A 23,247-nucleotide genomic window follows, 5' to 3' on the forward strand; every position below is an offset into this window, starting at 1 on the left:
GATGGGCTCTTGCACCTTGTCTCATAGGGGTAGCCATGTCCCCTGCAGCTTTTTCCTGTCTGTCCAACTGCTGAGCTCAGAAACTCTGTTGTGTGTAGAGAGAAGTTATGTTTGGTATCTGAAGAACAATGAGGGTTTGCTGCTTGGATGATCAATCTGAGATCCAGTTCACATTCCCCAGCACCCACTCTCCCACCTCCACACACAGTCGGTGGAAGCAGAGGAGGAAGGGTCCTTTTTGACAAGGGAGATGTGAAAGTTCTGGCTTTCCTAATACGGACACAGCTGGACCTGGAGAGCATTAAACATTGATTTAATCTGCTACTGGAGGAGTGTCCCAGGAAGAAGAAAGGGATCAGTAACCAATTAGGACATGCCCTTACCCTTGTTTTCCCCTTCTATAGAGCTAAGTGTTTGGTGAAACACCCTGGAAACTGGTTTTCTATCATAATTATTTGTATTAGAATCAGTAACCCTAGTCTCCAAAGGTGGTAGATTTTGCTTTCCTTTCTGTGTGTGAGGGAAGACTTTTTTTTTTTTTTTTTTTTTTTTTTTTTTTTTTAATGTAACACTTGTTAAGATAGACGACTTAGGCCCAATCTTCAGTTTGCAAATTGTAATTTATGTAGGTTCCCTTTAGAGGCCTGATGACTAGCAATCTAGTCTGAGTGGACAAATTTTATAAAAGAATAGATTTTCTTGAGCCATGGCCTCCCTATAAGGTCCCTCCTTATGCACATGGAGTAGGTGGCACAGCCCGACCCATACCTCTGCATACCATACCGAACCACACCATATCGTTCCTCAGGAAATGATGGAAGAAACCTACATGTGGTATTGGCTTTCCAGCTAATAAAATACTAACAGATCATATATGTGTGTTTGTGGCTTTAGGAGATGTTTGTCATTAATTCTCCCAAAGTACATGAATGCCCAAGCACATGAGTGTGCTTGCATGTGTGCATGTGTGTATGTATGTGCCTGCGTGCATGCGTGTGTGTGTGTGTGTGTGTGTGTGTGTTCCAAGTATTTGATCAGAGAAGTTTGCCCACACCTTAAGGAAGTCAGCTATCATAGGATACCGTTGAATGGTACAATCCCTTTATACATAGCAAAGGGTCTTTTCCAATGGCATAGCCCCCTCCTCCCATTCTAGGCTAGCTGTGTAATCAGAACACAGGAAGTGCTGCCTTCTGTGAACAGTGCTTTAAGCCAACATTAAACCAGGCCCCCAGAGACAGAGGTTAAGCTGTGCAGGACCCAGAATTGTATTAACCATGAATCTCAAAAGGAACCCTTGCTTCTTCATGAGAGGGCCATGCAAGTGTGATGACCTGAGTCTGAACCACAGAACACATATAACAAAGCCCATCACTGGGGAGGCCACATAGACAGGTCCTTGCTCAGCCAACCTATGGCCACCTTGTCAAGCTCCAGCCCAATGAGAGATGCTGTCTGAAAAATTAAAGTGAGCAGCTTCCAAGGAACAGCACTTGAAGCTGACCTCTTGCCCCCACATGGATATGCACACACGCGTGCACATCTGTACACATACATTCACATGCTAAAAATCGACAGTCACACTCATGTCCAAGGGTATGTGATAGTGTTTCTCTCAGCAGCTGTTATGGGTTTGGATTACATTTTTGATTTTTCTTTTTTTTGACCTGTGGTTAATCAAGTCTATGTAAAACATGATTTTTAAAGAGACACAGTCATAGTAGCTGTTCCTTAGTTCCAATCAGAACCTAAGGGCCAGGCTATATGAGGTGATAAAGGCTCTGGAATTACCTGGGACCCAGTGTCTCCATTCTTAGGCTGGAACCTCATGCGGCACAGGCGGAGCAGCTTCGGTGATAAGTACTGTGGAAACTGCGTCTGTTAGAACTGAGTTGTTCTGGTTTTCTACCAGTTACAAGGCTCTGTGATCTTGGATAGCTGGTGCTTCAGAGACCCTTTCCTCTGGCTTTGATACCATTAAAATAAGACACTTGGTTGGTCAACATTTTTATGACTTGTGTGGTGCATATGTAGTATTATCTTTACTGGTATTTCTTAATATTTTCTTTGAACTTTATAAAGAATATAATCATATGGCCTTAACTTTCGCATGTAGCTTCTAAGTGTTGTGTTAATAGAAAGAAATGCTGAAAATGTGACATTTTCCAGTTCACATAGGAGAAATGGAAATGAAAGGGGAAAAAATAAAACCCCAATACTTTTATTTATTCAGACCTCTCTCCTGATCAAAATGGAATTAAGGCAGCTTCCAAAGCAGAAAAACACAGCATGGCAGAACTTGGCAGGAAGATGGGAAAGGAGCATAGATAATATCCAGCAAACTGCCTCTGCTATTCCTGTCTTGGCTGAGGAGGGCCCCAAGCTTTCAGGAAGATTGATAAACTACACTGATGAGAAGGTGAAAAGAAACAAGGTGCCTTGGTCTGACCATTCCTGACATCAATTACCAGGGAGAAGTAAAAATGATGAATGTCATAGCCCTCTTTCTGGTAAGCCTGGATTTATGGGGCCCTTTCTCTTGTTGTCCCTCCATAAAGGTTGATGGCATCTAACAAGACCTGCATGGTAGTAAGAGGGCATTCCTAGAGCACAGGAAGATGACTTCCAGGGCCAGCTTTATAGAGGTCTGGCTGAACCCAAGAATGATCTCAATCATGTCCCCAGGAGGAGTTTAAAAATCAGTAGTCCAGGAATGTCTGGAGGTGTGATTTTTTTTTTTTTTTTTTTAACAGCAGCACCATTACCTACCCTTCCTTAGCTCAGTGGAGAGGATCATGAGGTGATGAGCTTGGGGCAGAGAGCACAGTGCAGTAGTGGAGTTCTTGCTTAGGACACATAATGCCAGGGCTCAGTCTTCAGTACTAAATGTACAAGGGAGAAAAGGAGATGGACAGTATCTTATACACTGTCCATTAGGTTGAGCTCTGCAGAGCATTCTGTGTAACATTGATGAGGTCAGGGCTACACTTACAGATAAGAAAACAAGTCTGTGCAGGGAGCTGAGTCAGTAGTGGGCCACTCTGTGTGAGCCATGCTACACTTCTGAAAATTATACCCACCTAACAGGGCTAAAATCCCCATCAGAAAGAAAGGAGGGCCTTCATCGAAACACTGATGAGATAGACAGTAACATTCAAGATGTATGCATTCTTGTAAACTAAGAGAAAGCCAGGCATAAAGTTTGCTACATTCATGCAAAATTTAAAGCTGTAACATTTGGTCAGTTCTAATCCTGACTTGTACCTGTTGCTTAATCTAAAATTAACAGGCCCTGCAGATACCTGCTGTTTTGTTTTGTTTGTTGCTCAGACTGGTCTGGAACCCTCAGTCCTGCCTCAGCCTCTCCAGCACTGACATTATAAATGTGGACCACCAAGCCTGGCCTGTGTTAGCAACAGAGCCCTTGGCTTCTCCCTGTAGAAGGGTCTTCCTTGGCTTGTCCCAGGAGAACATAATCTGCTGTCTGTTGGAGTAATTAAAGGGCCCCTGTGTTTGCCCTACAGGGCTTCCTGTGTCCACTATGCTTCATCCATCAGACAGAAGCAGGAAGAGAGCACCCACCCCTATTGGATCAGGATTGGCATCACTGCCCTTTTCCTGAGAGAGGAGTAACTTCCTCTTCCACTAAAAGAAAATTGATTGAAAAAGACAACCAAAAAAGACTTTTTCTGTGAAAATAATCTCCAGTTTCTGCATTTAGCAAGACTTTTGTTTAAAAGCAATAGTGTTTCCTGAGTCTCTGAAATTGTCTTTGACTGTTATGAACTGCTTTGACAAAAAAGTTTTTCTAAAAAACTTCCTTTTCAAACATGCCTGTCAACTAGCTGAGGCATTTACAAAGATGTAATTCAAACATAAGACAGTCCAACTTTAAAGGCTCGCTTGGAAGTACTTTTACTGCCCTGGAATATGGTAGACTATCCATCCCTGACTGCACAATTTCAGTGTTTTAACATTTTCTCCACAGTCTCCTGACACTTGTATGAACTCATAATCAAGGAAGGCTTTAGGTAAACAACAGAGAAACTGTTCAGGTTGTATTAAACAATAAAAATGTTAATTTTTCTAGTGTTATATCTTTCATTCTGGGCTCAGTTCAGCTCCCAGCAACAATATATAATTTAATTTTCTGTTTTTATTTTTAAAGTTATTTTAGAATTGTGTCCCTCTTTTTTTCTCAAATGTACAATGTGATTTTTTTAAAATGATATTATTCCAGCAGTTAAAGAAATTGAAGTTAATTACAGAAATAATCATAAGATCCAACCCCTTGGACTGTGTGTTCTGTTCTTTTGTTCCTGTCTACTTCTGTTCACTTAAAGAGGTTTTCATTACATCTGTTGATTGATTGATTGTGTAAATGTGTTGGCACAGGTGCCATGGAATGAGTATAGGTAGAGTCAATGCTCGCCTTTCCCCATGTGGGCTCTGGGGATTGAACCAAGGTCAGTCAGGCTTGGCAGCAGATGCTTTCTATCTATTGAGCGATCATTCTAGTCGGTTGTGTGTCTGGCAGTGCTTTAGACTAAAATCAAGAACAAAAGAAACAGGATATTGCCCTTTCAGGACCTTAAAGTATGGTTAGGGGAAATAGACATCCGATCAGTTAATAGTAAAATACATAAATAATAGTGCAGAAAGATGGCTTTGCAGGTGAAGGTGATTGCTGCCAAGGCTGATAGCCTCAGTTTTACCCCCATATCCCATGAGACAGGAGAGGCCTGGACTTGCACAAATTATCCTTTGACTTCCACACACATGACATGGCATTTGCACACCCACACTCCTATTTATCCATAATAAATTAAAAATAAATAGCCATAAGTCATGCCACACTGAGTGAGCCTAACATATGATGTAGGTTTAATTTCACTATCTTAACACTGGCATAAAAAATGTTAAATGTAATTGCATTGTATAAAATACACAATGGTAATAATAGGTTGTGGGGGAAGGGCTTTTTGAAGATCCGGAAACTTAAAACTGCTCTAAAATGAGGTCTCAGTGACAAAGAGTGGTGGAAGACAACACAGGCAGGGTGTTATTAGAATGCTGGGAATATTAGACTTTGAACTTCAGACATGATACTTCAGGTAGAAGTCAGAGGCAGGCAATGGGTTTTCAGTAAAGCAGAATGATGGAATTGCGATTTCCTTTGGAAAGACACTCATGGCTTCTCTATGGAAGGGATTGTGAGCCAAGGGAACACACTGAGGGCCATTCAGTCTAAGTCCGAGCCCTTGTGCACTCCCTGTGCTGGGCAGAGGTGAAAAGGACATTTGCTGGGGCCAGAATTCCAGATCTGTGTTCCTGAGATGTTACCAGTGGCTATGTGAGGGTTATGGATTTGATAACAATCTTTTGAGATTACATCCAAATGGAAATTATAAGGCAACCCCCCCCAAAAGCCTTTAAATACTATCCAGTCACAATAGGTTCTCTGTGTAAAAGTTAATTTGCAATAGTTTTCTTTCTTTCTATTAATAAGCTCTTTGCATTGAGCTGTTTATGCTAGTGTTCCCAAGGGTGGTGAACACCCAAGGGGAAAAATTACTGAGTAAAGGCAGTGTCTGCCAGCATGGCTATATATTGATTCTGAAATTATGAGTAGCACGAAGCTTGAATAGTTCAAAGTTCTTTCTGTTTAAAATTAAGTAGATCTGTATAATGCATTGTTGATCATTTTTGTCTGTTTATGAGTGTGTGCTTCCAGGCTTTCCAAAGCATCAACTATTTCTATGCATTGCCCTTAAAGTAGGATAAAATTGGATGTTAACAGTTGTATACACGTTATATAAGATCATTTAATATGTGTAAGAAACTTAGCAAATGAATATGCACTTTTGTATCAGGGTAGTGAGTTACAGAACTGACGGCATCTACCTACACTCCAGAGTTAGGGTTTATTGTTTTTGTTTGGTTCGCGTTTCTGAAAATACAAACACTGCTTAAAAAAAAAAAATAATAATCCCCTGCTCGAGTAGGCAGTCATGTTGTTTATTTTAGGACAAAGCCATCTTTAGTGGCCACATGAGGGTCCGGTCCGGCTGCGCTTGGGAATGGAGGGTACAATAAAGTTTTCCACTCTGATGTCTCATTAAGCAGCTCCTCTTTGTGTAAAGTACTCCGTGGCAAAGTTGCTTCTATTTAAAGTCCGGAGTTTGATCTTGGCTTTGATCTAAACCTTTTGATCTTGAAAGAAGGATGGAGTAGCAATAAAGAGGGCCCGACAGACTTTCTTTAAAGAAATGCGATAAAGTTAAAGGGCGGCAGAGTCAGCCAGCCCTGGCAGCTCAGCAGCTCGGCAGCTTCTCCTCAGGCCTAGCTGGCGTAGCGGGATGGAGGAAAATGGGGCCAGTCCATCCCTGGCTCAGAAACAAGAGCCTCCACCCCCTACCCTCTCGCTATGCAGGTCCTAGGCGACTCGTGCACGCACGCACACGCTGGACTTCCTAGGTCACCTGCCACCTTGGTGGTGCTGGCAGGAAAGTCGCTTCCCCTCCGAATCCCAGGCTCAGGGTCCCTCCATCCCGCAGCCGGAGACTCAGGCTAAACCCAGTGCTGTGTTGTGTTCCTGCGTGGGTGGGTGGACGGGTGGGACGAGGTGCGCGGGGGGCGCAGGCCCCGACAGAGGGTGCTTTCCGAGAACAATAACAGACAGGTCCTGGGCGCCTACACCTTTAAGGCAGGCCCCGCCCCGCGTCCGCCTGCCGAGGTGTCGCGCTCGTGGCGCTCCGCTCCGTGAACTTGACTCGCTTTCCCCACAGGCGCTGCAGGAGGAGCGCCAGGCCGAGGACTGCGCGCGGAGTGGACTGGCACGGCAAGTGGGCTGTGAGGTGAGTGCGGCGGGCAGAGGTGGCAGCAGCGCTGCCCTCCAGGTGAGGCGGGCACCCGCACCTCGGCCTGCTTGAAATGCTGTTGGGTTTTGACTTCAGGTGGCGAAATGGATTCGAGTGAACCGCAGACCCCGAAAACGCAAGCGAGGGAAGCGAGAAGCCACCTTTGAGAAGGTAAGGGGCCGGGGTAGACGATGCTGGAGGAGCTCCTGTGTGCTGCCCCGTGCCCAGGATTCGGTCTCCGCTACGGGAATAGCGTTTTCGGAGTTTGTGCTAAATTCCCAGCAAGAAATCGCTCTACCTGTGTGGGCTGCAGATAAAACAGTGGTGTCCGCTGTGACAGAGATGGGGGCCTGGCAGGTGCGCCTTAATCTGCCGGGGTTTCCCTGGGACAGCTTTTTCCAGGCAGACCCTCTTAGGCAGGTAATAGCACAGGGGCCACGCAGCCAACCCCTACCCGGAATCCTGTGGGAAATGGCAAGGGGGCAGTGTGAGAAGTGGGCAACTTCAGACATGCCAAGACCGATTTTTTTTCCTGCTCAGTGAGTTTATCCTAAAGAATTCAGAATTTTAATAGTTATTTTGTAGATCTTGCTCCCTGCTTCCCCTTGTGAATTGAAACTTGTGATACATATTTTGAAATCAGGTAAGTAGCTTATTAGTCCCCATTTACTTACTGAAAAGGCGGCAAATGTTAATGGCATGTTTTGATTTTCTCAATTTTGCTTAAATACACTTTTGCAGTTGGGATTGGGGGTGGGGGTTGTTAATAGCACCAAAGGACTAAAATAGCGGTGTGTTGTTCTACCGCTGAGATAGATGATGAATCACTGGGTTAGGAAGCCAAATGCTGGCTGATAGAGATGCTGCCAACTCCTGTAAAGTGTTGCCTTAGTATGGGCATCACAGCATCTGCGAATGTGCACAGAGCTCGCCATGATGATCTATGTGGAGTTTCAGGGTGCACTTAAGGGCACTTGGGGCCACTTGGAGGAGACCTGGCAAAGATGTAGTACTGGTGCCATGCACAGGGCCCAGACTCTGTGAGAAGGTTCCCCGTAGCCTTCTAAAGAGTGAGCTGTGTATGTCAACCTAGTTGAACAGCAATAAGAAAATAAGTCTTCTGAACAGATGGATGGCAGGTTATAGTTGTACTCTCACAATTTAGGTGGCTTTAAAAGTTTTGTGACTGATGAGTGAGATCATAAACTACTTAAAGATTGAAAAGCATTATGGTGCGCCTAACACTTGAGCAAACGTTTGTTGGTATAATCATTATACAAAAAATAAGATCAGCCACACATGGGGGGGGGGGGGGACAATGCCATTATCAAGTCCTTGGTATTGTGGCTACCAAACTCTGAAGCACTGTCTCTAAGCATTGGGGAGGTGAGAAAGCCGAGGCATCCACCATCCAGTACAGATGTCCCTCTTCCCCCAGCCAGCCCTCCATGGTGTCCTGTTAGGCCTTCTGGAAAATGCGCTTCCGACTTACTTCCTCCACAATGTGGGGAGTGGTTTTCAAGAACTCTAAGCTGAGCGGGATGGAGTGTGGGGACATCTGCTGTGCCCAGTGACGTGTGTTTGTGTCGGTGTCCCCATTCCTTTCTCCTAAGTCCAGCCAGCACCAAGGAGTACTTTTCCTCTGTTAAGCCTGGGAGAAGTTCAGCGTTTGACAAACAAAGCAGACACTCCGAAGAGCTAGGTGAGGAGTGAGATCTAGTACCCAAAGGCATTAGAATAGGATCTGAGAGGCATAGGAGCTAGAGGGTATGAGTCCCCCAACTCTGAAGTGTAGACTGAGCACTGGGGTGAGTGTTCAACCCCAGTTCGGTGCCAGGACTTGATCCTGTTGCTGGTGGGAACCTCAGTACGTCACTCACTGTTGATTCTGATAAGGTACTTAAAGAAAAAAGTCTGCTGAGCTTGGCTTGGAGGCTCATACCTTAATTCCTAGCACTCAAGAGGCAAAGGTATGCATAACTCTGAATTCAAGGCCAGCCTAGTCTACATAGTTGTAGAACAGCCAGGGCTATGTAAAGAGACCCCTTCTCAGAATAAAATAAAAATGAAAACAAAACTCAAAATGTGTGCTGGGCCCCAAGCAAGTTAACCCATGTGCCCTTTTTGTGTCCCCACTGTGCATATTTTTGCTTTCACTAGTTTGTCACTGCCAACATGGGAGCGTGCATGTTAGGTGTGTATGTTCTAGACCCGGCTGTTGTCTGCTCCATTGTCTTCTTTGCCCTTGCCCTCTCCCCTGATGACCAGCTGTCTTCCCTCCCTGTCTTCCACCTTCAGGCCTCTTTCAGGAGTCAGCCTAGATTAGACTGGACTGGCCTGGCCTGGGTAGGTTCGGTTGAATAGTGTGTGGACAGACCTAAGTGGCTTTGGCTAAGTGGCATGTACTAACTATGCTAGAACTGTACCACTTCCCTTCCTTAGCCAGATGCAGCTTTTACTGCCTGGTGAAAAACAGAACCTCCTGGCTATTCTGAGAAAGGAAAACAGCCATGGCAGCTGGCCAGGCTTAGAGCTATGTGGAAAGAATGTCATTTTATGAGAGACATTTGTTTTTTCCTTAAAGAAATTGTCTCAGGCACAAAGTGGTGGGCGCATTCTAATGGAACCTGAAATATTAGCTGAGAGTTTCAGCCAGAAAAGCAGCTCAGTCTCCCTGTGATCAGCTGTGAAGAAGCAAATGGAACAAGTTGAGTGACTGCACACACACACACACACACACACACACACACACCCCAGATAAGTGGTTAGAATGCCCTCCGGACTCCCCTGGCCACTTGTAACTTCTCTTTCTGGCCATTGCTGTTTACTAGGGAGACATCTCAAAGGACCAATCATTCTCCCCTTTGCCTTTTCTTGTGATGGCCCTTGATATTCATTTTCATGTTGTCCTAGCCCCCATCTCTCTCCCTCTCTCCTGCTCCTGGAAAGTTTCTCCATTCACTCTGACATTCTTCCTTTTTCCATTATTTTAAACGCCTGTTATTTAGTTTGAATAAATTCCGTAACAAAATACTGAGACCACTCCTAGGCCAGCTCTGCGGAGCTAGCTACAGTTGTGATTGCGACAGTGAAAATAATGGGTATTAAATAATAGCTTTTGCTACATGATCTGTTGGCTTTGGAAGAACATATTAACTTTTAACTCAAAGGTAAACACAAATTATGTGTCACCACTAGAGAGAAAGGGCTAATATTTTAAGGTATATACATGTGAATAAAGTTTAGACAATTTCATTATCCTTAGAATTAAAATATACAATACAACAGCACTTTATGAAAAGTATGGTTTGAAGAAAATGTGGTTAGAGTTTAAAGGAAATAAATTTCTGAGTGAGAAGAATCTGCCTTCTTGGTTTCTGCACATCTGATAACTTACAGAAAACAGCCCTCGCCATGTCCATTTCGGCCTTTGTGTGTATGCTGAGCTTAGAAGTCTTCATGGGCTTCCTTTCTAGCCCCTGCAGTGACTCACAGGCTATCCTCTGTGCCTGGTGTGTCTGAAGCAAGCATCTAGGGTGATTCGGCCTGCCTTTGTGAGCTGTAACAGCCGAGCTAACAGTTTGCTGAAACTTGCAGTGAAATGTCCAGGTTAAATATAAAAACTGGATGGGAGCGTGAGACACATGGGCCTGGAAGAGCTGTTCATGGCCAATGACATCAAGGAGCCAGCTCTGTTTGTTCTGTTAAAGTCCTAATGTTTGGAGCATTTGACTCTGCTTCCACATCATTTTTCTTGTTACACACTGGACTCTGAGCCACACAGCCGGGGATAATCTCTGTTGGGACAATAATTCATGATGATTTTTAAATCTGTGTGAACCCTGGGAGGTCTGCATGCTTCACACAGCTTCCCTCTTTTGGGGTGCATTGCTGCCGTTGTGCTGTGTACACTCAGAATGTTAAAGATAGGTGGTTCAGGCATTAAGTTCTTACCGCTGTTTGTCTTTTGTGACATAAGTCTTCTATATTCTATTTTAGTTCTAGAAACCTTATTTAAGATTTGTTTTTTTTTTTTTTTTTTTTTTGTTTTTTTAAGTTACTTAACTCTTTCCTGGCCCACAGTAGCAGGTGGTGGCTTATAGGCTTCATTCACTTGTAACCCTCCAGGCACAAGTGAAACCAGCCTTTGAGAACTTGGAGCATGCAGCTAAGTACCCGCACTTACTGGTAGCCACTCCCCGCTCTCAGCAACCTGGTGGGTTTGGGTAGCTGCCCTTAAACCTGAGGCAAGGCTCCCCTGGAATTTCCGAAGTGTGGTTCCCTTGCCTCTTTTTGAGAGTATGGTTGCTTTGTGAGAATCCATAGCTAGCACACACTTGCAAAGCCATGGTCTCATACAATAGCTTCTTTGATTCTTGATTTCCATAGAAAAGCTTTATGGCTTCTAATGAATCACCAGCAGCTCTCCACCTTCTCAGAGAATGCCTTTGTGTCCTGTGCCTTGTCTTCAGAGAGAGGCTAATGTGAGGGATGGAGGTAGAGTAATTCATGAAGAGTTGTTATGAAGCAACCAAGCCAAGAGTGAGGTCTGTCTACGGTGCATATTATTGCTAAAATGCCCAGATCCTTCTGAGTACCTGGGCCTTGTTTCTGCACCTCCTTATGAGACCTTAAATACATTATTGAACATTCTATATCCAAGTCTTTTCTCAGATCAGATCATGCAAGATCTTGACGTCTTTTGCTCTCTTTAAGTTGGACCAAGAGAAAACTGCTAGTAAAATATATTTTTGTAGCCTGAGGAAGACAGTCTGATTTGTGTAATTTTATACCATTAAATTTTCATCTGTTCCATAGATTGATTTTTTTTAAGAGTCTGCATTTAAAACCAGAAGGGATTCTGACAATTCTGTGTGTCTTGAAATCCCTGCCAGCTTTAAACTGGTATAATAGGGAAAACTTAAAAAAAAAAAAAAAAAAAAAAGGACCAGGGTTGCCCTCAGGGCTTACTCCTAACACACTACCACGCACTTATGCTCATGCATTGCTCACAGACCTTCTAAATGGAACCATTAACTCACCGGTAGCTAACATTTGCTGCAAGCCCAGTCCTGAGTGACCTGCCTGCAGCAGCTGATGTAGATGTCCTACTAAAGCCTGTCACCACCACAACATGGCAGACACAAAGGCGGTGTCAGCTGTGTCGGACACTCTGTGTTAGGAGGGTACACTATGAGCAAGTCAAATAATGGCTATAAAAATGTTTTGGGCAGTATCTTAAAATTCTTCTTAGTTGCTGACCACGAACACAGGCATACATTTCTAAACTAAGAAAATCTCAACCAGCATGTATTTGGAAAGCACTTGAAAGTGTGCAGATAATTACACTTGTGTTGATTTCAGTGTATTTAATGCCAGCTACCACCCATGTGTCCATGCATTGAAAGATGAAAGCTATTTTTCACATAAAACATAAGGCTTGGTCTGGAAAAGGGAGGTGAAGAAGAACATTTTTGTGGCTCTTTAGTTACTTTTATAGGCAACATTAATTTCATTCCTGTGACAGAATGCTTTCGTTGGCAGTCACTCTCATCTTTGGCATTTTAATGAGCTGCTGTTTTGTGCCTGGGCTCATATGACACTAATAATACGTGTTATTTTTAGTAGCACCTACTGGTGTCACCTTGGGTTAGGACCTGTCATTGTTCCCATTAGTCATGTGTTACAGCAGGCAGACTCTTGAATGTATTCAGCCTAGAAGCCAGCCAGTGTGTATCGTGTATATTCAACCTCGAATCCCTAGCACTCAGAGAAGACCACGTGTGGCCCCCTATTTGTGAAATTGATTAGATGGTGAAACCCACAAGTGTTTACTTTTACAGTCATACCTTGATGCTGCAATTAAAAAAAAAAAAGCTTTTACCATTTTGTTTAACTGTGCTACTTATTTTTTCTTTACTGATAATATCCATGAAAATATACTGGTCAGTATTTCCTGGCTTTCCTGGAGATGATCTTTTTAGTATCTTCTAGAAAGGGGGCTTGGAGGCAGAATGACTTGATGCTAGACCTTGACACTGGCCCTTGGGTTTGTCACATGGCTTTTGTTTTCCTGTGGGAATCCCTTTATTGAATAGACCAGTTTGGCCGATGTACACAAAGTGATAAACACTGCATCTTGGTTTTTTATTTATTTATTTATTTATCTATCTATCTATCTATATTTATCTATCTATCTATCTATTTATTTATTTTTGGTATGAATTGGTGAATCGGTTTTGCTGTTTTGGGAGATTTGGGGAGATGTCTGGTTTGGCTGTCTGGTAACTTTTTATGAATACCCTTCTTTCTGCTTTTGTATTGATTTTGTGATGTGAGCAAGAAGGAAATTAGACACTCTCTTCCTTCTCCCTTTTTCATATGATTTGAAATATCCTTTTGCTTCAAAGTAAATACGTATGAAGTGGAGAACAAGCTGACTATTTTTCATGTAATTTCACATTTCCCACTTTGGGTCATTTGTCAGCAGGGTCAGTGGTATTACCTTCATTCTTGGGAGCACATACACCCTCAAGTCATCTCCTTTATTCTTCACACCTTCAGGCTCTCTTTCAAGTGATGTCTTCTTTTAGGATTTTGGAAGCTGGTTCCGGTGTCTATTTCTCGGGAAGGGTTATGGTGACAATACTGTGTCATGGCTGTGTGGTTGTAAGTTTATCCTTAGACCTAATTTTCACTTGTATTTCTTTATTTGTATTTCTCATTTCTATCTTCTGTAGTTCTCATTTCTTTTCTTCAGAGTAATCTGTTGTTCTCCCATCCCGTCCCCCCTCCTGGGTGCCTGGATTTCTTTTTCTTTAAATTCCAGAAATTTTCTTCTATAAGTGCCTTACTGTGGGTCACTTGTAACAGTTGCCACTTGGCTTTTGAGTTTAATTTTCTGGTCTGTACGCTAAGAACATCAGTTTTTGACTTTTCGGTGAATAGACTTAAACTGAATGAGATGTTGTGCATGAGGCATTTTGAATCTGTTTTTCTGATGTCCTTTCTGAACTCTGCTCAGGATGAAGTGTAGGGACTGTTACAAGCAGACTTGAGCTGACACACAGACAGCTCTGGCTCCATGTGATGAGGTGAGAGGGCTCTTGGACTAACTAAGGGAGGGTGACTCAAGATTAGGATGCTTTCTGAAGCTTCTCAGTTGGAAAATTCCATCTCTGCTCTGTTTTTCTCCCACACAACCCTGGGTTTATGTATTCTTGGCTACCAGTTCACAGAAAAACTATTACATTTATCTGTAATGATTAATTTAAAAAACTCCAGTTAGCCAGTTTGCCCACAGCATTGTCTTGAATTTGCTGTACAGAAAGCCCTCTGTCTAAAGCGGCTGGAAAATGCAAAGGGAGCTTGAGCTTTCGTTTTGCGCTATGGGAAGATACAACACAGGGCATATCATCAATCACTTATAAAGCAGTATTTGATAAGTAACCCAAACTACACAGCAGAAGCGAAGGTTTCCATTGTGTGATGCGTTTCACCTGAGGACTTTCTACACTCATCTGGAGCTTGTTTTTGATAAAACAAAACAAGCTTTTTCAGACACAGAGGCTGGAAGTCATGGTGAGAACTTGAAGAAGTGAATTGACTGGATCTGTTTTGTCTGATTTGTAGGCCCAGATAGAGGGGGCTTTGATTGATTTGCATTATGAGTAGTGGTGGTCTCTTGACCTGAGAATGCCATTCTCAGGTTTTGCGGGTGAGACTGGCGCCCATCACCCAAGTTCTGCCAGCACTTAGAATTCAGGATGATTGAGAGATCCGAAGCCAGAGATGTGACCTTACCTCAGAATCATTATTTACCAAATTCTGTTTATTTAGGCAACTTTGCTAATAACTTTATTTCAGATCCATGACACACATAACCCTGAGCAAGAAGTAGAGACTATAAGAAGGAATTAGAGGAAACGGACTGGCACGCAAAGCTAATTGGCAAGAAAAGCACAGCAGGTAGAGTAGGTGTGGGTCTCCACGCTGATGGCTGGCAGGATGCTGATGTATTCAACTCATTCAACTCTGGCTATTTTGTAGAACCAAGAAGACTGTGGCTTCTGCGGTCAACATTCAGATGTTCTTCTTAAACAAGATAAAGTGTGCAATTAGATGTGTCTTCTGCTCACAACTCTGCCAGTGTAGGCTATACTGGACATGACCGGTTCCCAGTCTGTTCCATTCTGCATACCTGGCTCTTCTTTTCACTGGTTGGGTGTCTGTTTTCTTTCCTTTATATTTTTTAAAGTTTTGTTTGTTTGTTTTTAAGTTAGCATCATTCTGATGACACAAAGCAAGTGGTCATGATGGACCCTGTATACCTCAGTATCGCATGTATCCACAAATTGAAACTGGTGACTTCTCAGCCCTTGGACTCTAAACATACATACAGAAAAATTCCGATTTGTGTATATGTGAAAGAACCGAAGCAAAAACTGGTTTGCCTAGCTCATACCAAGGAGCCATTTAGAATGGGGAAAATGATTTCTGAATATCCACTTTTATTTTTCTTCTGTTTCTGCTCACAAAGTAGCAGAACTCAAACCTTGCTGTTAGCCTCCAGTTGCAGTTCCTACTGTTAGCCTGGTGTCTGGGAAAAGGCTATACAAGGGAGGTGGCCTGAACCAATGCCACCGAAGGAGTCTAGAAATAGACATGCAGTTTGGTCTCCTTTTGCACCCCCAACTATCAAGTTGGTGTTCAGTGTTGAAGATGCAGCTCAGTGTTTTTTTTCCTGACAGGAAGAGGAAGGATGCTGGCTGCCCCAGAGCCCACAAAGCACTGCCCGCAGTCTTTTAAGGACTATTGAGCTAGATAAATGTTATATGCCATAAAATTCGCATGTTGCATTATAAGAAAGTTGTATAACTATGTGACTATCATGTCCAACTTTGAGGGGGACATAGCAGGCCAATGCTTGCTGTGAGTGCTGTGTGACAGCAGTTAGCTTTTTTGAGTTTGTTGTATTTTCTTTTTGTTGAAGTGATATTCCCCGGCTTGACTTACTACGTTTTGTTTACCCATTTGCAAGTTGCTAGACATATTTGGATTTTTTTTGAAGTTTTTATGTTATGAATCCCACTTCATTGAACCATGGGTATAGCTGCTCTTGTAGGTATGTATTTTCTTTCCCTTTGTAGGAACTCTGGGTTAGAGTGACTCTCCCCACAGCAGATGCTTGTTTAGCAGACTTCTGAAGTTTGTGTGTTTCACAGCCCCACCAGCAGTGTCCCTACCCTTGCCTGTGCCTGCACTTGGAAATTTGGGTGTCTCCTCAAGTTTCCCAGTGAGTCAGCACCCCTTCAAGGCCCCCTGGCTTGTAGCAGCCTGCTTTCTCTCCTTTGCAGAGCTCCTGTGCCTCCGAGCCCTTTGCATCCTTGCAGCATTCTTGGGTGTGGCTTCCTCTTTGTCTTCTACAGATGACCCATCCTCTCCCTCTGTACAGTGGTGTTGCTCCAGCATCCTGCATCCCAGAGATGCATCTTCTGTCCCTCTGCTGTGTTTCCCAGGCTGTGGGCAGAACCCAGCACTACAGAAACTTGGGACCCTGTGTCACCTTATGGAAGGGTTAGGTATGTGCCACTCCCGAGCCTGGTTAGAATTACTTGGGTGGCCTGTTCTGTACACCTGGCTTTCACTAAATATTTAGTGCATTTTAGGGCCGCTCTTCAAAAATGTTGAGAACATTTGAATATCCCCAGGCTTATGGATTGGGGCTTTCCCTTCTATGAAGTGTATTTACAGTCTGAGAACTAAACTGAGCAATGGCTCTTCCTATTACTGTTCTCCAGCAGCAGCAAATGGAGCTTGTTTAATTGTCTATCTCCAGGCCTTACTCTAGGAAACCATTGTGTTTCAGAGTAGCAGCAACCTTCCCTGTATCTTTTTCTGCCCTGATTGTTGTATTTGACAGGTGAAAGGTCACATCTCTTCCAGTCTGAAGTCTGAAACAAATTTTTCATGATGCTTATAGGGTTTGTTGTAAGCTGTGATTAATATTTACTATTGATTATCTTTTGGTAATCTGCTGTTGATCCTAAACAGCCGTATACCCAAATCACTACACAGAGACTGGGTTTATTTAGTTAACCTAGAACACAATGCTGGGCAATAGTTACTCTATCCTAAACCTCCAAGCCCTCATAGTTTCCTAACATTTAGATTCACCCATTATACTTGCTTTTTGTGAAATCTTAGGTCTGGTTCATTCTCCACCTCGTTCCAAGACCTCTGCTCCTGCCTCTGCGCTCCCAGCCTCTGCCCTCTCTCCTCCTCTGCCTCCCACCTTCCTGTCCTCTGGCTCCTCCCTCTCTTCCTGCTTCCTTTCCATTGCTCAACATTGTGGCTGGTTGCTTTATTTTGGTATGTTTACACAAAATTGAGACAGGTGATACTTAGAATAAGTATCACAATGCAATGTTCAGATTGAACCCAGAGAGTGGGGAAGAGAAATCAGCATTTGAATGAACAAGGGTAAAGTGTATACATTCCAAAAGAACATTATACCAACAGTTTGTCTTCTAGTAAACCTTAATTTCAGGTGGATCCATAGTCATTTCTTTTGCAGTAAAGTCATTGCTGTGGTTTCTTCACCCAAACTCTCTGTTTTCAGACACTCTGTGGGCACTTGCAACATACACTCTTAGCATTGCACAGCTGCTGTGAGACTGGAGAAACGGAACCTCCTAGGTCCTTAACTTTCATAAAACAGACATATGTATGTTTTAATTTATTGTGTTACAAAAAGTGAGTTCTAGTTGTCTGTGAGGTTATTGTTTTCCCTGGATATTCTTGATCATATTGAGGTTCTGAGTGTTAAAGAGAAGTCAGGGCTTTGGACCTATGGAAAGCTCACAGTGTACTGCACTGTGATGTTAGAAACACTGCAGAGTTGAGGCAAGTTCACAAAATAAAATCATCACCAGCAGGAATCTGTCAAAACAACTGGAAGAGCCATAAACTGAGCGACTTGAAGAATACACCGTGTCCTGATTATTACTGGCGATCCTAAACTTTGCTTGTCTATAGGCCTCATGAGAAGAGAGGGAGGCTAGGGCCAAGCCACTAGCCCGATTCCCTGTGCCTTTTTATTCCATGTTCCAGTTGTCTGTAACCCCTGTATGGGTGGAGGCAGATATTTGGGTTCTGGATGAGGATAAATGAAATGTGAGGCCAAGTGTGCTGTGTATGGCTCCTGGAGACAGAGGGACACAGAAGAGGTCTAGTACACCCATGTGCAGCCATCCCAGAGGAAGCCTTGTACTGTGGCTTGCTGAGGAATGCACAGGGACAGATTGTACTGAGTCACATCAGAGAATGGTTAGGACAGGCTGCTGCTGCGGCAGCCAGGAATCTGCAGGAGACATTAAAATGGTATGTTTTGTAGGGTACAGATTACTGACAGTTTGTCATAGACCAAGCAGCTGTGGCATAAAATTATGTGTGTGCTGTGTGTTTATGTGTGGTATGGTGTGGTGTGTGTGTGTGTGTGTTGTATGCTGTGTGGTGTGTGCATGTGTGGTGAATGTGTGTTGTGTGTATATATGATATGTGCTATGTGCTGTATGCACGTGGTGTGTATGTGCTGTGTGTGTTTGGGTGTGGTGTGTGTGTGTGTTGAATCAAACATAAGTGGCCATCTTATGTTGGAGTGCAGAGTGGCACCACCCCACTGCCCTTCTAGCAGTCTTCAGATACTCTTAGTGCATGTTTCCTCGTTTTTGTTTTTGTTTTTTTCTGTAATGTTTTCATGTTTGTACATGTTCATACTTTGATGAGTTGTAAGTTTAGTTAGGGAAAATTTTCTTTCTTTGTAGTGCTCAAGGCCTTGAGTGTTCTGGGGAGGTACTTTAGCACTGAACACACCCTAAGCCTGTGAAATTTTCTTACAGTTTGTTGGACTCTACTTGTAGGGCAGATCAAACCATCTCTGAAACAGTAGTGATAAGATGAACGGTATGCACAGAATGTAGGTAGAGGTTTGGTCTCTTAGAACGACGAGCTACCAGAGGGCAGAATGTGGAGACATTTAGGAAAGATGGTGCAGGCGGATAGATACAGAAGGAGAGAGCTCTGAGTGGACGAGGACCACCCAAGAGAGTGGGACTGAGGTGATCTGACTCCTGAGGGCTTCCTTACCCCCCTTTGTTCCCTCAGCAAACTAAAATATACCAGAGGGTGGGTGCCGGGCCATCCTGGCTCTGAGAGCCCAGACACACGCTACATCTGGGAATATGGTCAGTGGTCAACAATAGCAAGGTGTCCTAGACTGTCGGAAGACAAGCCGGTTGATTGGGGATATCTGGTAGCAGAGGAGTAGTGCTATAGTGTGTGCACATAGGCTGGGAGTGTTTGCCTACAAGCATGTGTGTGGCCACTACATGCGTGCCACACACTGGCCTTCAGTCTCAGAGCTCTGTTCCATGCTGGGACCTGCTTGGTGCCCAGCCTCCCCACTTGGATTGAAGTTGCAGATACTGTTTCCAGAACTGACGGTTTGCATCTGACTTTGACTCACCAGCGGACCAAGCCTTAGCGGAAGGAACTGTGCGTGTATAATGCAGAGTCATTGGCAGCAAGACCCATCTAGGAAGCAGCAAAAGTTTGGACAGAGCTTGAGAGCAAAAGGTAAAGAGTGACGGCTCATTGCTTTGATTTGCTCAACCTCATACTCTGTTTTTGATTTGCTTTTTAGAGTCATACTGTGTAGCCCAGTCTGGCCTGGAGCTGTATAACTTTCTGCCTCTGCAACCATCAGTACCACTGCCTGCTTCTCTGGCTGCTTCTAAAACTCCTGGTGCTGTTTGCCGTTTGCCGTAAAGAAGTCAGACTCTGCCCCAGGACTCTGTTCTGTGGCATATGAGAACCTGGACTCACTAGTTCTCACTTGTTTCTTGTGTAAAACCTGTTTTGAGGTCACAGGCTGGTACAGGAAACACCTCTGTGTGGATTCCATGTATTAGGTCCTTAAATGAAGATTAGGAAAGAAGCAGATCTTACTGGGGCTTTGTTATGAAGAACTGTTTCCTTAGTCTGTAGACAGCCCTTTATAATGTATCTTAGTATCACATTGACATTATCCAGAATTAAAACAGAGGCTGTCTTAACAATAGTTTAGTCAAAGTGCCCTTTTGTGAAGGACATTGTATTTCCCTGTCCATTTTTCACTTTGGTTTTCTTAGTCATTCTAACTGTGGCTAGACTGTTTGTTTCTCTTTCCAGAATGTGTGGTTTCCTGAACACAGAGTGGTGCTGTGCTCTGCAGCTCTTTTAGAATTAAGCTAACAAGGAAATCATGAAATTTGCAGGCAAATGGTGGGAACTGGAAAAGATCATCCTAAGTAAGGTATCCCAGAAGCAGAAAAATACACAGGGCATATACTCATTCATAAGTAGATATTAGATGTATAATATAGGATAAACATACTAAAATCTGTACACCTAAAGAAACGAATCAAGGAGGAGGACTCTGGCTAAATGCTCAATCCCTATTCAGAAAGGCAAAGAGGATGGACATCAGAAGAGGGAGAAAACAGGGAACAGGACAGGAGCCTACCACAGAGGGCCTCTGAAAGACTCTACCCAGCAGGGTATTAGAGCAGATGCTAAGACTTATAGCCAAACTTTGGGCAGAGTTCAGGGAATCTTATGAAAGAAGGGGGAGATAATAAGACCTGGAGAGGACAGGAGCTCCACAAGGAGAACAACAGAACAACAGAACCAAAAAATCTGGGCACAGGGTTCTTTTCTGATACTGATACTCCAACCAAGTACCATGCATAGAGATTACCTAGAACCCCCTCACAGATATAGCCCATGGCAGTTCAGTGTCCAAGTGCGTTCCATAGTAATGGGAACAGGGACTGCCTCTGACATGAACTGATTGGTCTGCTCTTGGATCACCTCCCCCTGAGGGGGGAACAGCCTTTCCAGGCCATAGAAGAAGACAATGCAGCCACTGCTGATGAGACCTGATAGGCTAGGATCAGAGGGAAGGGGAGGAGGACCTCCCCCATCAGTGGACTCGGGGAAAGACATGGGAGGAGATGAGGGAGGGAAGGCGGGATTGGGATTCATAAATATAAACTGTGATGAATAAAAAGTGAAAAAATAATTAAGCTGAAATTGGTTGTTTTTCTCCCTTCTTAGACTCTTCCACATTGGGATATGGAGTTACATATGGAGTAAAATCTCATATTCTACTTCTTTCTCTTGGCCACTCAAACCTGTGGAAGCCCCAGAATGCTACCAGTGCGTCATAGCTCAGACAGTGACTGCTAATGTAATCAGTGATGGCCTCTGAGTGCCATTTTCAGGCATTAAAGTCATTTGTCTTTACTAAATTCAGAGAACAGGAGCCCCAGAGCTGAGGAGAGACAGGAATGGCAGCTGCAGCACAGGCCATGTTAGCAATATGGCTGTGCTATCTGTGAGCCAACTAGAATGTCCCCCGTGTTCAGCTGCATTGCTCTGGCAGTGCCGACCAGATGAACCAGAGGCGTAAGAGTGCACCTTCCAGTCTCACTTCCCAAGTAGTCTTGGGTCCACACTTTTCCATATTCCAGTACTTAGGAGGTAGAGACAGAATGAGCACGACTTCAAGGTCGTTCTCAGCTACTTAGGAAATTTGAGGCCAGTCTGCTCTACCTTCAGAAAACAGCAAAATTCAGTGGATGCTGCTGGGAATTCTTCTGGCTCCCCCAAGGGAATTTTAGTGGAAACCACTAGAGCCGTTTTTTACTGCTTTGGGGTGAAGTCTTAAGTGAGCTCATTTTTTGCAAGGTCTAGCAGCCCACAAGTATAGTACCTGCTGCTGTCCTGAGCACAGAAGAAGCTAGGACAGCCTTCAAAACAAGTGCTGCCATCTCTACCTTACCCCCACTTCAAGATACAGGCCAGATTTTTACAATAACTGTGATTCTCAGGTAGAGTTCACTGAGAATAGTTAATATGTTTTCCTAAGCTCAGACTTACTAATAGAAACCCACTTAGATGATAAAGAAATGGACAGTGTTTGTCTCAGCTATGAGTAATGGGCTATGCATGATTAAAAAGGCTTCTGAGCATGGCCTTGCTTATGTAATTGAGGATCAATACATTTTAGAAGGGTTTTATAGGTGAGTCACACTGTTACTTGGTAATCAGCTGTCATTTTCAAGTAGTTAAAAGGGTCCTTGGACAAAGCCCAGTGGACTGACTGTGGCTTCCTAATTGCTAAGGATTGAAACTCCTATACTCTCTGGATTATGAGCATTCTTGAATTTTTTATGGGGGAAGAAATTATTTTTTTATGTAGGATAATTTTCATGTCAAATGTTGCATTAGCTAACAGGAGCAGTATCGGCAGGTTATGGTCTTGTCTCCCCAGATCCCTTCTCCTTTCTGAAATTAACATGCAGAGTACAGAAAGAAGAAAAAGCACAAGAAGGGAGTGCTGGGGGTGAGTCACAAGAAGACGCCACTGTATTCTCTTAGCAGCCCTTGCCAATCGTAGAACATTCTAATGCGCTGACAAAGAGCAGTAACTGCCCTACAGACTCACACAGTTAGAGAAGGGTGGAGTCCTCTGGAACAATCTCCCCGTTTCCTCCCATCAGCAGAAGGAAGGATAGGGATTTCATAGGCCAAAGGAAGTGACACCCAACTGTGGCTGCAGCAGTTCCCAATCGCATCTCGATGACTCCTGCTTGCACAGACCAGGGCATGTGCGTATTCTGGGCCTGTCCATAGCACCACCAGCCAGCAAGGCACAGTTACTCTCAGGCAAGTTACTCTCAGACGTTGGCAGGCAGGACAGCTTTTATTACTTTCTTCTCAAAATAAAATTCTCTTGGGGTTACTGGGAAAGAGGACGAATAGAACATTTCCGATTTCCTGCTCTTTCCACAGCAATCTGTTTGTCATAAAATGAATTTTTGCCCAAATTGGCTGCAACTAAAAATAACTTCACTCCATTTCTATCAGTTTGGCCATCTTTTCATGTATGTACTTTGTGTTATTTCCTTTCCTGTTCCAAACCTCTGTGGGAATTATGTCCCTAAGGTGCTTATCTTCTGAATGTGCAGGTAATGGTGTATTTCTAGCTGGGACCTTCTGTGTATTGGGTGGCACACTGGGTGGCCTGGCTGTGATGTGCCACTAGATAGTCTTTATTCCAGGTCTCCTGTCATGAACTATTGTCGCCTTATGGCCAGTAGTACAGAGCTCTGCAAAGCAACTCATCCACTGGCTGTCAGGCCTCCTCAGGTTACAGCTGGGGGTTTAGTATGTGCTTGACAAATGTCAGGTTTTTCCGGAGGTGGGAGGGGTCAGCAAACTAGGGCACCTCAGGTCACTGCATAGTCTGTCTGCTTTAGCAGATTGATGTTTTCATTATAGG

The 23,247-nt window shown here is 43.8% G+C and overlaps 1 protein-coding gene across 25 annotated transcripts in view; it reads left to right on the plus strand.

The window, feature by feature from the left end:
* The window catches only part of Aopep (aminopeptidase O (putative)), a 293,944-nt gene that overhangs the window by 221,201 nt on the left and 49,496 nt on the right, over positions 1 to 23,247 (plus strand). For 17 of the 25 annotated variants that reach the window (XR_009590804.1, XR_009590800.1, XR_009590803.1 and 14 more), the window contains 2 exons: positions 6,789 to 6,857; positions 6,957 to 7,031. The exons of 1 other annotated variant lie outside the window; for it this stretch is intronic. Coding sequence is in view for 12 of the 24 variants with exons in the window: in XM_060380316.1 (XP_060236299.1) it covers positions 6,789 to 6,857; positions 6,957 to 7,031 (144 nt within the window). In the remaining 12 variants the exon portion in view is untranslated. Of the gene's footprint in view, positions 1 to 2,233; positions 2,511 to 6,788; positions 6,861 to 6,956; positions 7,032 to 19,389; positions 19,497 to 23,247 lie in introns of those variants that run through there. 7 more of the 25 variants (XR_009590805.1, XR_009590801.1, XR_009590802.1 and 4 more) reach the window with 5 other exon arrangements.

Source organism: Meriones unguiculatus, chromosome 3, assembly GCF_030254825.1.
Source record: "Meriones unguiculatus strain TT.TT164.6M chromosome 3, Bangor_MerUng_6.1, whole genome shotgun sequence".
NCBI classification, from domain to species: domain Eukaryota; kingdom Metazoa; phylum Chordata; class Mammalia; order Rodentia; family Muridae; genus Meriones; species Meriones unguiculatus.